Source organism: Carettochelys insculpta, chromosome 15 (assembly GCF_033958435.1).
Source record: "Carettochelys insculpta isolate YL-2023 chromosome 15, ASM3395843v1, whole genome shotgun sequence".
Taxonomy (NCBI): Eukaryota; Metazoa; Chordata; order Testudines; family Carettochelyidae; genus Carettochelys; species Carettochelys insculpta.
Genome location: NC_134151.1, coordinates 29,398,005 through 29,415,944, shown reverse-complemented (window position 1 = coordinate 29,415,944; position 17,940 = coordinate 29,398,005). Strand labels below are relative to the sequence as shown.

Below are 17,940 nucleotides of genomic sequence, written 5' to 3'. Positions count from 1 at the left end.
TATGGATTACACTAATATGACTAGTCATTGGTCAACCTGAAAGACCCTATTCATGGGAATTTTCAGTAAACATATTTTAAGAGGAGACGGGCATTAAAAGTGTAAGAAATTAGTTTAAACATTAAATAAGGCCTTTCGCAAAGCCACATTTCATAGAGGCTGAGTTGCATAGTCTGCAGTGACTTCAGATTCCATAGAAATTCTGGTCCCATTGTAGCTGTAGATTAGAACACCAATTTTTAACTTTTCATATAGCTTTGTTGACAGAACAAAGCTAGACAAGACTATTTCGTACTGGCTGTTTTTGAAAGTCCTGTCTAGCTGCATTGCTCTTCATCAGGGTTGGTGGATGGAAATTCAATTTACTATATTCAGAATGAACAAGCTCTGTTAGAAATAGGGTGGGAAAAATCAGACTTTCTGGAAAGTGAGTTGTGTGTTAAATAGTTGTCCAGTAGTGGGAATTTTCCTGGCTGTCAACTAGCTTTGCTGCTGATAAATCTGATCTGGTTAGAACATATCTACAGAGGTTAAGGATCAAGAGGAACAATCTCCATATATTCTACTATGCTTGGATCAGTGATTTTAATGAAAATGTTGTCCTATTTGTGACCCAACAAAGGTTGGAAAGTATTAAAATACTAATAAACTTAGATGTAAAATATCAGTGCCTAGTCTTCTACACCATCATAAACTTTGCCTTAATTTTAATTTCTTTCATTTGACAGAAAAGACAGCTTTGATTTTTGGCTGCAAAAAGATATGAGGAAGAGTTCCTCCCCTTCCTTGAGTAACTGCAACTCTGTTCTTGCTAACAAAATATTTGGAATTCCACTTGATGAGCTGCAGCAGGAAGGGCAACCAGACAATGAGGTTCCATTCATAGTCCGCCACGTTGTGGACTATATCGAGGAACATGGTATGCACTTGTCTACTGTATTTTAAAGGAGGAACGTGTGTGAACTTCTTTTGATTTTAGCATTATTATATTCATATTTTATTCTTGCCTTAAGAACTATTAGGATTTAATGGGTCAAAGTGTTTTTAGTTTCAAATTTCTATGTTTATGTTTCACACCTTCTGAATACTGTGAATTCAATCAGATGTAACTACAGAAGAAATTGTAACCAACCAAGTACTGTACATTTTAAGAAATTATCTTTTGGACTTGGAGAATATTTTATCTCGCTATTGTACTTTCATATTAGGTATAAGCATGTTTAGGGATTGGTTTTCCGAGAGATTCTATGAAAACAACTTATATTCCCGTGATCTTGTAAAATGCATGTGTTTAATGGTAAATCTACAATTATTAATTGTAATTTGTAAGATGGTGGATTTATAGTAAACATCAGATAAAACAGAATTGTCACTGAATTTATTTTTGCAACTTCCCACATATTTAGGAGGTCTGGAACAAGAAGGCCTTTTTCAAGTCAATGGGAATGCTGAGACAGTGGAATGGCTTCGGAAAAGATATGATAATGGAGAAGATGTGGACTTGGTTAAAGAAGCAGATGTACCCTCAGCCATTAGCCTTCTTAGATTTTTTCTTCAAGAACTTCCAGAGCCAGTGATCCCAGGCAGCTTGCATATTCACTTGATGCAACTTTCTCAAGGTAAAGATAATTATTTTGAACAGGATTTGGGTACTAATGAGTGGCTTTAAGGCATCATTAAATACAGTAATCCCTCAAAGTACGCGAGGGTTGCATTCCAGTTAACCCTCACCGACCTTGAATTTTGCGTAAGATGGTGAGGGCTTAGGGGCATGGATTGGGGCCCTGCAGGGGGACACGGAGGTTAAGCCTGGGGAGGGTTAGGGCTGCAGGGGGGTGGAAGGGTGCAGTTGAGCTGGGGCGTCCAGGGTGTTGCAGCAGGGGTTGACCCTGGCCAGGGCGTAATGGCTGGGGTGGATTGGAGCTGGAGCCCTGCATGCACGTGCATGGGGGGTTGGGAGCCCCAGGCACAGGTTAAAGCCCAAGCCCTGCCTGCTGGGGATGTGAGTTGCGGGGGCGGGGGGGGTGTTTGAGCAGGGTGAACCGGGCATGGGGTGTTACCTGGGGGAGGGTAGAGCCTCATGCATGCCTGCAGTGGCTGGGAGCCCAGTGCATGCTGCGGGTCAGGGGAGAGTGGGGGGGTGGGGGTGGGACATTGAGCCGGACAGAGTGGGGATTGAATGGGGGCAAACTGGGCTGGGGATGGGTTGAGCTGGCATGGGGTGTTGAGCAGGTGCTGCACCGGGGCAGGGTGATTGAGTCGGGTGGGGGTGAGGGGTTGAATGGGGATCCACTGAATCAGGGGGTTTGGAGTCCTGTGCGTGCGCTGAGCCAGCTGGGTGGGTGGGTGTTCGGGCCCAGGTGCGTGGGGGAGGGTTTGGGGCCAGGTCCATGGGGGTTGGAGGGGATCCCCCTGTGGCAGGTGAGCCGGGGCTTGTGGGGGGTGGTGAGCTGGGGCCATGGGGGAGTTGGGGGAGTAGAATTGAGCCAGCATAGGGGTTTAATAGGATGAACCGGTATAGCTGTCAGGCGGTGCCGCTCTGGAAAGCATGAGGAAGGAGGTTTTAGCCCCCTGGCTGCCCACAGCAGCAGGCAGCTAGTTGGGCTAATAACCTTCCTTCTACTTTCCCAGAGTGGTGCCTCTGAGAAGGCAGGGGAAAGGGCTCTTAGCCTGCCTAGCTGCCCGAGAGCCCAGCAGCTTCACATTGTGCAAAACTCACGTTTAAAGCGAGTTTTGCACAATGTGAAGCTGCGTAGAGGAGGGGATTGCTATATGGATTGGGGTCAGCTGCGTAAGAGTGGGGTCACATATTTTGAGATCTTACAGTGTATCAAGTGGTTTAAGTGACTCCATGATTTCTCTTTAGTGTTCTGTATGTGTATCAATACACTTTTTATTTTGAATATAATTCCTCTTTCATGTAAATGGGCTCTGATCATATAACTATGGGCTGAGAGATGGAATTCACCAATTTCTTGTAGGCAGACAGTGAAGCAGCTGTTTAATTTACATATTCATTTTTTTTAACCTCCCTCTGCCCCCCACCCCCCAATAATCCTGTACATATATTTGTGGGATGTTGGATACATACTTTCGGGGAGGGCTACAGAATCCCACTCAGTGGTCAGTTTAGAATCAGGCTAGAACACATTTCGTCTTCTCCCCATCCCTGCTTTCTACCCACTGAGGCAGGTGGGGTCTTGAGTAGACCTTCCATAGTGACGCTTTTAGTGGATTCAGGTAACATGCCATTCCTGCCAGGGGTTCTCAGCCTTTTCCAGGTGGGGACCCATTTTGACAATTCAGGAAGACTTGGTGACCCAAGGCAATTCAAAAATGGGTATGTAAGTGGGGGCTGGGGGTGGGTGACAGTGCTGTAACTAGCTAATTTTGTGCCTGAGGCAAGAATATAAAATTGCGCCCCCTCATGTTTCTGTATATTCATAGTAAAACAGAAAAGCAGAAATGTTGCACTTTAAAGACTAAAAATGAATTCTTCAGTGATGAGTTTTGAATAAATAATTTTATTAGTCTTTAAAATGCTACATTTCTGCTCTTTTGTTTGGTTGGAGCACAGACTAACATGGCTACCTCTGTTCATATTCATGTTAGTTATTTCAGAGAAAATGGGAAAATGTTGTTAATAAATTTAGTGTTATTATTTTATTATAGTTAATCTGAGTTGTGGTGGGGAAAGACACTCATCCACAAACTGCTCCCCCTGGCTTAGATCCCACACTCAGGGGCTGGAGGGGGAGTCACATTCGGAGGCTGGAGGTGGGTAGGGGAGTCATTTGGGCTAGGGGAGTCACAGGTGGGAGATGGGACCCAGACCCCCCCGCCAACTGTGGGAGCCAGCTGGGGCAGAGCCCTGGCTGGTAAGCACCAGCTGCAGGAGCCTGGCCAGGAGTGCGGGAACCCCAGCTGCAGGCAGGGGAGCCCTGACCCCCTCCGCCACATTGGCTGGAAGCCAACTGGGGCACAGAGCCTTGACTGGCTTTCAGTCCCTCCCCCTCGCTTAAGCCTTCCAACCCCTGACCCCAGCCCCTCCACTTAGCTCACCTGAGCTGAGCGCTGGTCCTTCTCTTACTCCCTAACTCTCTGCCCTATACCTTTTTTCCCACATGCAGAGGCAGTTCCCTGCCCTGCTCACCCTGCCTTGCAGCACTGAAATAGTATTCAATTTAATTGATTGGTTTAACTGCCTGACAGTTGTTAAACCACTTAAGAAGTTGAGTACTACTGGAGCTGCCCAGCCGCGGACCCTTTTTCAAAGGTAGTGGCCACCCATGGGTTGGGAAACCCTGCTGTAGAAGGTGTGGTGATCAGTATGGAATGGCGGACTTTTTCTGTCTGTCATAGAACCATTTTTGTTCCAATTTCCATATACATATGTTGACACCTTTTTTAATTCCCAAATTTTTGTCTATATGTATCCACTCTCCTGGGTCTTGGCTTTTGCTGTGTTGTGTTGGAGGAGTTAATTCATAACTTGACTAGTAAAAAGTTTTGTCTTGCAGCACTGCTATCAGTAACACATTGTGTGTTCCTCAAAGGGTATATAGGCATAGTTGTACCACATCTCGGAACATAACTGGTGCTTTCTGTAGTTCCCAGTGCCATCTGTATGATTTGGACATGATTTCTCACTATGTTGATGATACGTTTTCTTTTCAAGTGTGATATTTTTCCTTTTGTAAGTTTATGTTCTATTAGAACACATGAAATTTTCATGTTTAGTGCTATGACAAGCACAGTCTCGACAGTTTTATTGGCAGAACTTCTGTTGGTTTATAGAGGGATACAGCATTGGGCGTAGTTTTAGGACAAGTTTCCTAGCACTGTTCTTTTACTTGCTGTGTCAGTGCTGAAGGGAGAAGGTAGTTCAGTTTCCATGCCTGTGTAGCTGATACCTTCACTGAAACATTGACCACAAATTGGTTATCTGGATAGCTGGTAGACAGAAACTGAATGCCAACTCATTTCATATAGACACCAGTATATTCCTGAGATTATAAACTTTGGCCACTAATAACTTCGGCCAGATTTGAATGGATATCCTGAAGGTGAGGCACTCGTATAGGGTTTGTTTGAGCAACAGTCCCATAGTAGTAAGGAGATACTGAGATGGACAGCTATGGACAAAAATTATTTTTACTATGACTGAGGTTTTGCCTCAATGTTTATGCTAATTTCTCACTTCACCAGATTAGCTAGTGGTGATTCATATGATTAATGTATACCTTGTAGATTCTTATTTTATGTATTTATATTTTTGCAGAAGAAGATTCTGTAACCAAACACTGTTAAGTAAAGGGGGAAAAATGAATGGCTGTAGTTCTGTTCTCCATTATAACTGTCCATCCCAGTTTCTCATTGTTTCTCAATTGGAGTTGCAATGAGTAATTTCATTTATTCATCTAGAGTGAATTCACATGCGCTCCACATGTGACATGTGGAAGTTATTTTTCACATGCATGAAAATTGTGTGTTTCAGATGAGAGTGCAATCATTTCGTGCTTTGTAAAAAGAAAAAATTATAATGATTTCATGAAGCTCTGGAAAGTGGGTTTTTTATTTTCTGGATGTAACTAAACATTCAAGCCACTAGGCAACACAACATTTACTAGAAAGATTGATTTTCTTCTTTTTTTTTGAGGGTGGAGTTTTTTAATAGCATTTTTACATTTTGAATGTCTAATAGAAGCATATCTCTACTACTTCGTTTTCAGGATTATAGATCAATTACAACTTTAGGAAAAGCAATTACTGAAATAAGCAGAATTATCAGAAGGTGTTAATGAGTTTTGGTACATGGTTTTCTGTAGCATCCTCCCTCTTGAAGTGGTTCATTCTGCTCTGTAGGTTTTGTCACTGTAAACGTAACTTGCAGTTATATAACAAGATGTGGCATATGTACCCTTTAAGGCTCGTTCTATGCAGGCCTAATGGTGGTTCCTCGAAGGCAAGTGTCTTTACTAATTGAAGTGTGAATTTGACCCTGATGCCATAGGCCATGTGTCTCAGAAGTGTATATCCATGGTCTACATTCTGAGGACTTCATTTATAGATAAGTGCTTTCTGACTTTAGGTCTTTGTGTTGTTTAGACCCTAAATTTTAGGCAAACAGATTTTTTTAAGGGCAAATCCAGTTGTGATTTTTGTGGGAAAGTGTTTTTTCTTCTTTGCACTGCTCTGTTTCCCCAACTTATGTCTAAAGTGAAATTGAGTGTGTTGTATGTTAAAAGCAAGTATTACCACTTTATCCAGCTCTGTTTTACTGCACAAAAGAGAATTGTTTTTCTGTAGCTGGTTGCACATAGGTTCAAATCCTATAGGTGTATTACTTCCTTTTTCATTTTCCCCAGACTTACAAATCCTACATAATTACTAAGTGGTACCACTACACTTGTGCTTTTACAGAATAGTGCTTTCAGTTTTAATTTGTGATGTTCCAGACCAAGGTCCTTCTCTGTTTTTTTTGGCCTTGCTGGCAGAATGTCCATTCACTAATTTTCAGACATCTCTTTCTTTACCCAGAATAGGAAAAGCTTTAAAAGGTGTAGAGGGTTTCTCTCAGAGGAGAATCCTATTTTGGTCCAAATTGTGACCATTATGCTCCTCCTATGAGACTTTTCGTTTTAGTCAGGGAAGCTCCTTCTACAAATTGTTCAGCAGTATGGAACTCTCCAGGGATATATAGCTTGTTGCTGATAACTAGTTGTTAGACTTCATAGTGATTTTAAAAGTGTCTCTTGTTTCTATTTAAAACATCCAGAAGTGTGTTAAAGTGTGAGAATGAGTACATCTGAAAAAAGGTAGAAGCTATAATTGAAAGGGGAGTGTTTTTGGAGAAGGACCCTGGCAGATGGTGATTTGGACTTGCTAGGTAGAGTAACTAAGCAGCAGAGAAGAACCTAGTGGGCCAGATTATCAAATGCTTTGTTGCAGAAAATCAGTTTACAGTAAGGAAAAGTCACCTGAAAGCATCTTATAAATGCAGACTGGAGACTAGTATATTTCAGTATTCTGGTAGCACCTTTGAAGCATTGTGTAGGAATATGTGGAAGTTCCTTTCCCTCTTCTGTCAGCAGGATAGGGGGAAATCAAGTGGGGAAGGCTAGGTACAGGGACTGAATGGGGCAGGGGAAACAGTGGAGATGTTGTGTTGGCAATCAGGTTTGTAGCTGTAAGTGTTCCCCATCTAATTTGTGGGATGGATTCCCCCCTGCCCCCCATTTGGAGGAGCATGAAGTCAGAAGTTCTGGGGCAGCAGGTTGTAGAGCGGTATATCTGTTTGCATTTCAGCAATGAAATGGCTTAATTTTAGTCATAGTTGGAGATGGTAATATCAAATGTGAAAAAATATCTCAACTGTATTAATTTAGATTAAAATCCTTTTATTACATGTTACAGATTATAATAATGAAGATGAATTTGGAAGAAAGTTGAGATTCCTCTTGCAGCAGCTTCCGCCTGTTAATTACAGTTTGTTAAAGTTTCTGTGTAGATTTTTAGCCAACGTAGCATCTCATCATGAAGAGATTTGGTCTGCGAGATCTTTGGCTGCAGTCTTTGGTCCAGATGTTTTTCAGTAAGTAAATTCTGCAAATTCATTCCATCCTTTTTGCAATTCTGGATAATCTCTGTATTATTGTAGTTGCATCATTATTAATAAGAGAATATTTTATTGTATAGTGTATTTATGCAAATGATATTTAAAACCCTGTAAAATCTATAGGGATGGGACAGAGTTTGTTAACTTTGCATAATAATTGTTTCTCTATCTGGAAAATGCCATTCTTTACTATATAAAGATCTATTTTAATTAGAATAGGTAGTTATGTAAACTCGTTTAAATCAACCTAGTGTGTGTTGCTTTACAACTCTTTAGGTGTAAGATACGCAAAACAAATTATTTCTATTTTTATAATGTACCCCTTGAAGACAGAGCTCATATGGAACATCATATAAGTTGATGCATGGTAATTCTGTAGTTAAACTTGTAATTCCGTGTATTCAGAATATGAATCAAGAGTCCATATAAAACATGGATATCTAGTTCATAATCATGAAGTTATTTTCAGTCATTTTGTGAGCATTAGGTGGATTTAGTTTTTAAACTAAGATAGCTTGGAATCTTTATTAGCATTTACACAGATGTGGAGGATCTGAAAGAGCAAGAAATAGTTAGCAGAATAATGGCGGGACTTCTGGAGAACTACTATGAATTCTTTGAAAATGAAGAGGAAGATTTTTCATCGACTAATGATTTAAGTTCAATAACTGAGCAGGTGAGAATATTTAAGTAGAAATATTCTATTGCATAAAACTTACATCAGTTTATTTTATAAAAGATGTGTTGGAGTAAAACTAACTTTAATGTACTGTTGAATGTAGTCTTTTAGCAGATATGCTGTTTAAAAATTTGATCTCAATTCTTTATGATGTGACCTGTTTCAAGAATGTATGTACAGGAGAATGATGAGCCATAGAATGAGGACTAAGATACGTTACCCTTATGCAGAGATGAGTCTTGTTCAGTGTTCCCTTGTATCCTTTCCATCCAGCTGTGGATTTTTTTTTTCCAGTTTTCTGCAGAACAAATGTTTCACACGTGCTTCAGTGCACATAAATGTCCACCACTAGTAGAAACAAAAAACCTAGCTGTGGGTGCTCTGCTGATCTACTAGACAGTATTTGAATCTCTCCTGAGTGACTACACAAGTGCACAGCTTACAAGGAATACTGGTTATGCTATGTTGAGTGAAAAATATAAAGCATTCCTAGATGTGGAAAAATAATCCGAAAGAGCTGGAGAGCTAATCAGGCAAATAGATCCAGAACCACAAAGTTAGTGATTTATGCTGAAGGGTGTGGCATAGTACATGGAGCAGTGGTTTGGAACGCAGTCCTGAATTCTGTTCCTGGCTGTGCCACTGGCTTGCTATGTGACCTTGGGTATATGATTTCCTTTTTCTGGCCTTTAGTTTCCCAATCTGTAAAATGAGGACAATGATACCTCTTTTGCCAAGTGTTTGAGATTGAAGGAAGAAAAATGCTGTGTAAGGTTGAGGTGATCGTGTTTAGTGCCCTATGATCTGGTTGATGACGTTACTGTGTTTGGATGCAACTTTTGAACTTTTCACCCAATGAGTTCCAACATCTCCCTGGATGTTCTGGGCAGAACCCTGTTGATTTTGGAGAGAATAGAAAAAAATGCAAGAGGTACGTGGAGGACATATCACAGGGTTGGAAGGGACCTCAGGAGGTCATCTAGTCCAGCCCCCTGCTTCAAGCAGGATCAACCCCTACTAAGTCATCCCAGCCAGGACCTTGTCCAGCCGGGACTTAGAAACCTCAAGGGATGGAGAATCCACCACCTCTCTAGGCAACGCATTTCAGTGTTTCACCACCCACCTGGTGAAGTAGTTTTTTCCTAATATCTAACCTACACCTCTCCCTGGTACCTGGTTAGCAGAACTTACCTGTTTCAACCAATTTTGTAATTATTGATTTGAGGGCAGCTATTAACATATATCAGCATAAGAGTATTCCTCGTCTTAACTCTTTCAACTTTCGAATAAAGTTGAGACCCTGAAAAAGGGGTCAGAAGAAGGAGGGCAGCAAGATGGTGCACACAGGACTCTCTGTTGTAGGATAGATAGGAGAAGTGGAGAATGAGGGCTAGGGGGTTGCACAGACAGGGTGACAAGTTTTCAAAAAAAATGTTGGTGCTGCCCAGAACCCATACCCCCGTCTCAAATCCTCCCCTCCTTTCCCCCCTCCTGCCTGCGTAAGGCTCTGAGAGAGAGAGTTTGGGTGTGGGAGGGATGAGAGGTGGAGTTTTGGGGGCTTAGGTGCAGGAGGGGTGCAGGCTCTTAGGGCAAATATGGCTGCAGTTGGGGGCTGCAGTTGCAGTGTTCCCTGTAAGCTGAAGGCTTGTGCAGCTGCCCAGGAGAGATTCAGATATTATCCAGGTGATTAGCCCCCCTGTGCCCACCATTAGGGTCTTTTTGTGTTTCTGCTGGTGGTGCACATTCATACATGCCTCGATGCACATAAAATTTATTCAACGTATGGATGGAAAAATCCACACATGGATGAAAAAGATTAGTGGGAACATTGGTCTGGGGTTCAGGCTCTGTGAGGAAATGTGGGCATTGGCTCTGGCCTGGGCAGGGAGCGGGGGCTCTGGGTGCAAGTGGCAGTCTGGTGTGCTGGCTTTGGGATGGAGTTTAGGGGCTGTAGGAGAAGTGGGGGAGAGAGGGTGCAGCTTTTGGGAAGGAGTAGAGTGCATTTGTGGGTGGGAAGTGGGTAAGGTGTGTGCCACACTTATCAAGGGGCACCCTCCTCTGGTGTGGGTTTCTGACCACTGCTCGCCCTGTCTACTGCCTTGGGCAATTTAGAACAATTTCAAGCCACACACTCACCCTGGCTGCCGCCATGTGCATCCCTGCTGCTGTGGAAGGGGAGGGAGAGGTCTCCAGGCCATGTTCTGCTCTGTGTCCTACTACAGCTCTTACAACCCTACAGGGTCAGCCTCAAATATCCATGTCCTCCTCCCTGCTGTGCCCCCGGCCCAGCTGCCCATGTCCTACTGCAGCTCCCTGATGGGGTCTTCCCCTCTAACACCTATCTCCCACTCCCTTTACCCCTTGGCCCCAGCTCTCCCTGTTCAATATCAGCTCCCCCCTGCAAGATCTGCCCTCAACACCCATCTCCCCCTCCCTGCAGCACCTCCTTGGCATGGCCAACGTCCTACCAAAGACCCCCTCCCACAGGGTTTGGCCCCAGCACACATCTTTTCTCTCTGCTGCACTCCCCTGGCTCAGCTTCCTCATCTGACCCCAGCCCCTGTCCCAGGGTGTCTGCTCTCAACCCCCAAGTTGCCCCTCACTGTAGCCTCCCACTGGCGAGGAGTGCAGGTGGTCCTTGTCCAGTGTGGGATGGGGTGGTAGTTGGAGTTGAGGGACCTCTGCAGGACACTCACCCAAGAAGCCCCCTCAGGCAGCAGCTGGTCAAATGTAAGGTCCTTCCTCTTCACAGAAAAGCCCTCCCAACCCCAGGCCCCTGCGGGAAATGGGAGAGCCAGGGGAGGGGAGCGCCAGTCATGTTCCACCCTCCTCTTTTCCTCCCTCCTGTCCATAGCTGCAGCAGTGCCTCTGCCACTGCTCTTGTCTGCAGCTCCTTTGCCGCTTTCAAATGCCAGGGATAGAGGTAACAGCTTCCCTCAGGCTGGGGACAGACATGGCTGCAAATATTTCTGGAGCATAGCACCTGTCTCTGAATATTCATGGTGCCGGGGGAACATTGGGCGCATATAACTCACACTTATGTGCACAGAGGCTTTGGCATGAGAGTGGGAGTGATTTCCTGAAACAGAGAGGTGTGTGTGCTTGTTGAGGGGGAAGCAGAAGGGGTGCAGGAAGTCACCTGATTTGTGCAATGAGCTTGTGCTGCAGAAGTAGCAACTTCTGCAATTTCTCTCCCTACCCCACAATTCATTTTAAAAATTCTCCATGTGCAATTTGGATTATTATCCACTCACAGCTATTGGTCTAAGCAAGTGTTTCTCAAGGTGTTGTACATGTATACTTGGGGTGCCCAAGAGAAGTCTGGGGAGTATGTGTGCTGGATCTGTACACGGCTCTTTGAGCAATAAAATGTTCATAGTCATGAGAATGCTGTGCGCATGAGTCCCTCCCTACTGCTTGGAGGGAGAAGAGTGTGGCAGTCGTGATGGTGGCAGTGGCAGCTCCAGTGAGTTGCCAGCATTGGATTACAGTGTGTGGGAGGCGCATGGCTCTGGAGGAGGGAGAGGGATTGGGTTTAAAGTGGGACGCTGGGAGTGCCTGGCTCTGGATTATTACACTTGTTATCTGAAGTAAGTGATAAAATTGCTATTTGTACAATTTTAGTATTTATAATTGCAACTGGAAGGTTTTAAAATGGACTGATTCCTTGTGAAAACAAAGAAATAAAACTGCAGATTTGGAGGAAGATAGTAGACAGGAAACCGTATCAGAAACATTAATTTCATTATAGCCCTTAACAGTTTGAAACCTAGGTTTGAACATTTGATTTCATCCTAACAAGCTCAGTTTTTGCATTAAATTGATATAGTTTTCCTGTCATTTCATTGATCACTGTTCATTGATGCGTGCATAAAAACATATACATATGTGAATCAAAATTGTCCTCTTTGCACAATCGTAAGTACAATGGCAAGTTTATTGACTATAGGCAATTTCTTTCAACCAACCAGTTACAATTAAGTTGTTTAAACAAATGTGTTGCAATAGTAGAAAAAACATTGTCTGAAAATTGTGGGTACTGGGGGTACTTTTAAAAAAAAAAAAAAAAGGGGGGGGGGCATATTTTATTTAAAAACAAACAAACAAACCAGGTTGAGAAACACTGGTTTAGGCTGCCTGTTAGTCTTAGGGAGATACCCCGAACTTTGTTCATAGGTTATCTTTGAAAGCATAAGGGCTAAAACGTTACTTTTTAAAAAAAAAAAAAAAAAAAAAAAAAAGTTAAAATTCAGCTAAAACTTTTCAGCTGCTGTTGGATTCTACAGTTAGTGGTATAGAATTGAAAAATTCAGTGGGCACTGATGAAGATTTTAATTCAGTCTAAATCTGTTTATTACTCTGAGGCCACGTCCACACTTGTCCCATACTTCAAAGGGGCAAGGTAATCGGGCAATGAATATGCAGCACTTCATTAAGCTAATTCTCCACCATGGCAACTTCTAAGTGTCAGACTTCAAAGTGCCTGTGGCTACACGGCATGCTGGCAGTTTGAAGTTTGACACTTCAAAGTTGCCACGAGGGAGAATTACCTTAATGAAGTGCTGCATATTCATTGCAGCACTTTATTAGTAATCTCCCCTCAGCCTGATTACCATGCCCCCTTCAAAGTGTGGGGCAAGTACAGACATAGTCTGAGAATTCTTGGGGAATCCAACACTGCAAATCACTTTACTCCCTTGTCTCCAGTGCAAGGGAATCTGGCTTGTGTTTAACCAGTTGTCAGCTTCTTTCTGTCCCCTAGCTCATCAGCTCACCAGCACAGTTCTCTGGCTCATGTCGGCCCTATCCTGTCAATGTATAGAAAATTGGGAAGGTAAAAAATAGTCAGTATAGTCCCATATAAAATTTAGTAACTTCATAAAAATTTCTTTTCTCCTTATTTCCCCATAGTAGCTGATCAGAATAAACATAAAAGCTTGATTGGTGAAAATCGATAACTTGTTTCTAAATGAAACAATCAGATGTATACATGGATATTGGGGGGAAAAATCTGTTTTGAGACCATCATGTAAGTGTTGAGGGGGTAGGGAAAGACAAAATATTGACTCAGAAATTAGGAAATTCATCATGATAGTAAATATTGGAATTAGCTTGATAATTGAATGGGCAAATATTTTGTTTCGTTACTTGAAAATTTGTATATTCCATTCAAAAGAAGTAACTCTCCTTGGATAGGGGTTGATAGGGCTGTTTTTAAATGAGATTGCAGTACCAGACAGATGGAGAAAAACAGATATTGTTGAAGGGAAAGGTTTACATATTCAAGTATTAGAAAAGCCAACAAATTTAAGATGGTCCAGTTTTTAAAATACAAGAAATTGCACCTGCTGCATAGTTATATTTTACTCTTAATAGCTAGATTTTAATATGCTGAACTTGTGCATCTGTAAAGAGAAAAGTTTGTTCGGGTTCCTTGATAAACTACTAAATCATAAAACAGCCTGTGCACAAATCTGGGCTTCTATGTTGTTGCACTTGAAATTGGTGAATTACTTTGAAATCCTGACTTAGATTGAAGGAGCTGTGGATGTCCATGCATTTCTGGGATTTTTCAAGTCTTTTCAGACATCTAACAGATAAATCTTGAAATACCCTGTGAAGTAGGTAAGACGTATCCTGTCCCCTTTTGAAGGTGGGAAACTTGGGTGTGGTGTCACATCACCTCTATCGCAAAACAAAACAGCAGTTATATAGCACTTGAAAACCAAACAAAATCATTTATTAGGCGATGAGCTGTCGTGGCACAGACCCACCTCTTCAGGTCTGTAGAATTTCTAGTCCAGACTCCAGTTATTGCCATTTTTTGGACCTCTGTGCTATGTAAAAACTGACAAATCAAATACATAGAACTGAAGGAGGGGGGTGGGGGATGTTAAGTTTCTTGCCTGAGATTATTTCAAACATCAAAGGAAGGGAGGCAGTCTTTATAATGTATGAGATAATTTCTATCCTTGTTAATACCAAATGTTAATGCGTTGAACTTGAGTATGACCCCCGTTCACAAATCTCCCTTTGTAATCTGTTTCCTCTGTGTGTCAAATAAAAGAATAGATACCAGATATCCTGACTACTCATTGCTTCCTTTTATAGATCCAGTGTTTTTTAACTTTTAAAAACATGAAAAAAGTTTCTCTCAAATTGTTTTATATCCCATAACACCACATACTTCCAGCTCTATAAAATTAGTATTTGATTTTTTAAATATCAAACAAAATCCTATTAATTTTTCGGTAGATAAATGAGCTCTTGGAGGAGGAGGAAGAGGATGTGAAGCTTGAGAACCCTGAAGAACTTCCAGAAGATAGCACAGAGAATTCTGAGGAAAGGGCAGATATGGTACATGATATGACAGAGAGCATCTTGGACTCCAGCAGTGTTACAGCATCAACAAGGTAGGGATTTATTTACCTGAATGTTAGCTAAGATTCAGATTTTTATTATGGCTCTTAAATAGTCACATTTTTTTTACTTGCTAAATCTTCAGGAATTTGATATTTTTTTACACTTCATTTGCAGTGCTTCTGAAGGGAGACATGAGTTTCCGCCAGTTTCTAGTGTATGCTAGTGTCCCGCCCCAGCCAGGTCCCCCAGGTTTGCACCTACCAGCGGAGCTCCACACCCTGGCCAGCTCCCAGCCCAGGGGCTCATGGGGTTTCCCTGGCCCCGGCTGGATTCCTGGGTTGCAACTGCAGGTGGAGCTCCATGCCCTGGCTGGCTCCTGGCCCCAGGGCTGCCAGAATTCTCCCAGCCCATATTCCTGGGGCTGGAGCTGAAACGGCATCTAAATTTTCTGTAATAAAAATGTTTTTGTGGAAGAGAAGTTCGAAAGTGAATGATTATTTGAAAAAGTTGGCAAATAATTAAAAATAATCTGAATATTGATAACTTAAAACAACCTGATTTTTCTTGTTTGTTTTAGAGCCTAATTAGAATATGTATTTATATATGTAAATCAGGGGTGTGCAAAGTGGTGGGGAGTGCGACATTTCGTAGGTAGGAATAGCACGATTAACTCCCCCGACCTATGGCTTCCATTGCCTCCCCAACCCTCTACTTCCTCCCTTGCAGCCTCTGCCACTACCCTGGTCCAGGGAATATCCCCCTGCCATTGGGCCAGTGGGAATATTCAGAGACCCTGACTCAAGTGTCAGGGCATCACAGTACCAGCATGGCTGAAGAAGTGGTGGAGGCTGTGGCAGGAGCGACTGCTGTGTGTGTGCAGAACTGGTGGTTGCCCGAGGGGTGGTGGTGCCCCCTTCCTGAGCACACCCCCTCCCCCACCATCACCTGCATCCCTTCCTGTGGTCCTCCCACAGGTGGGCGGGGGGCTAACTGCAGGGACAAAAAGCAGGGTGCGACCTAAAAACTTTACTTACCCGTGTTAAATTATTTGAAGACCAAACCTATTGTACAACAAATGCAAAGTTAGATTTTTGTCATTTGATTGGAGGGTGGAAGATCCCAAAAGGCAGTATGTCTAAGAGTTTGTTGTAATTAGTGACCTGTGAAACACGTTATGTACTAGAACAGCAAGAAGTCCTGTGGCATGTTATAGACTAACAGATATTTTGGAGCATAAGCTTTCAATGGGCAAAGACCCGCTTCGTCAGATACATGAGTTTGCCCATGAAAGCTTATGCTCCAAAATATCTGTTAATTTATAAGGTGCCACAGGACTTCTTGTTGTTCTCGAAGATACAGACTAATACGGCTACCTGTCTGATACATGTTGTTTACTAGTGGCTCATATCTCATTAGTGCTCATCTGCACGGAGGATTTTCAACTATTACAGGTTGAACCTGTCTAGTTTGGCACACTCAAGCATCATGGCTCGTCATGGTTTTAGTTACCTGGATAGCCAGTTACTGAGGGTGTGGCCAAGTTTCCTACAGTCCCGTGAAGTTTGTTTACAGCCACCAGTTGTGGCCCTGTTCAGTGCTGTTATTTAGCTCTAAATTACCCCTAAATATCTTCTAAGAGATCAGCAAGTAGCAGAAGTACTAATAATTCAGCTAAGCAAAAGCATGTTTTTATGCTTTGTATATGTCTTACATAATTTTTTGTATTAAAATAAGGAAACAGACAGCTCTAACACTTATGAAGAAAGTAGGTAAGACTTGTGTATAAGTGTATGCTTTTTAGGGTATGTCAGTACAGTCATATCTTATTAAGCAGTATTGCAAGCATTGTTCCATTTATTCGCTTTGGTGAAGTAAAAATAGAGTGCCAGTTTAGAGAGATTCAACCTATATTGTTGTTAGTTACTCCAGTAGTAACCCTGCTGAAGAACCAAGTCAGTGTCAATATGTTACATGACTGGATTAGGTGTTTTTTTTTTTTTTAAAAACCTAGGAAATTATCCACAAATTTATGTTAAAAGAATGGTAAGGTTGCACAATCAAGCACTGAAATGCTAGAAAATGCCAAATTTCACCTTGTCTGGTCTTCTACATTATATAGAGTGTTTACACAATCACTTATTGTACTCATTTCACACAATCCTGCCTCATTTGAGTTCGTGCTGGGTAGTGCTCAGTTCACGAGCAGTTTTGTTCATTATTTCTTGTTCAGTGTAAGGCTCAGAGCCGTACTTACTGCATGCTGTTAATACCCTGCTGAATAGTCTCAGAAGGGTAGCTGTGTTAGTCTGTAGCTTCACAAATAGCAAGCAGTCCTTTAGCACCTTAGAGACTAACAAATTTATTTGATTGTATCTTCAAATCTAAACAAGTGGATCTTACCCAGAAAAGCTCATCACCTAATACCCTGCAAGGCAGACCAAATTAATATCCTCATTGGTTTTTATATGACGCTCCTCATACAATAGCCAAGTGCTTTACAAACAAGTCTTCAGAAAACCTGTAGGAAGTGACTGGGTAGTAGCAGTATCCCCATTTTACAGATGGGAAGGTGAGGCACTGAAAGATTAAATGTCAGATGAATCTGCAGACTTTGACTACCCCATCTGAGCTGACTGACCTGATTTTTTTCCGAATACATAGCATCATGTATTGTACTTTGTTCAGAATATATCTCCTGTTCATTTTACTTGCAGTTGTGAATACTTCTTGAAATTGGACACCTAAAATATGAGGAACACACAACTGGTGGCCACCGGTGGAGAGTTTAGTTTAAGTGACTTGCATTGCATAAGAACTGTGTGTCAGGGAGAAACCCGTTCTCCAGGGCAGCATTCAACAGGCTTACCATGAAACTTGTTTGTTTCTCTTCTTGAATTCCCTACCTTGTTCGCTGTATATCTTCTAACTTCTATAGTAGAGATGGCTGTTGTCTGTTTTTATTTGCTGTCTTTATTACATATCACTTGTTCCTCCTGCACACTGAATGAAGTAGGTGTTCTTGTCTTAAAAATAGTACATGATCACACATAAGCAAAGACTATATCATAATGCACCTGCTCAGGCATTCCAAACTAAGGTTTCACAGGCACCCTTAATTCTAGCTTTTCAAAACTAGAGTGCTTGACTTTAAGGTTTCAGTCTTTTAATGTGGCAGTGTGGGGGTGTTGTAATTAAAATGCTTTCTTTACTGCATACTGGCACCTCTACATCAATGTTCCCTCGGCCAGGGATCCTATGGCTGAGGCTACTGGCAGGGCTC

At 42.3% G+C, this 17,940-nt stretch overlaps 1 protein-coding gene across 3 annotated transcripts in view; it reads left to right on the top strand.

Annotated features, from left to right (window-relative positions):
• The window catches only part of FAM13B (family with sequence similarity 13 member B), a 78,148-nt gene that overhangs the window by 15,417 nt on the left and 44,791 nt on the right, over window positions 1-17,940 (top strand). For all 3 annotated transcript variants that reach the window (XM_075010164.1, XM_075010166.1, XM_075010165.1), the window contains exons 3-7: window positions 729-919; window positions 1,407-1,619; window positions 7,417-7,594; window positions 8,150-8,294; window positions 14,553-14,710. In XM_075010164.1, the coding sequence (XP_074866265.1) occupies window positions 763-919; window positions 1,407-1,619; window positions 7,417-7,594; window positions 8,150-8,294; window positions 14,553-14,710 (851 nt within the window). In that variant the 5' untranslated portion in view covers window positions 729-762. The remainder of the gene's footprint in view (window positions 1-728; window positions 920-1,406; window positions 1,620-7,416; window positions 7,595-8,149; window positions 8,295-14,552; window positions 14,711-17,940) is intronic.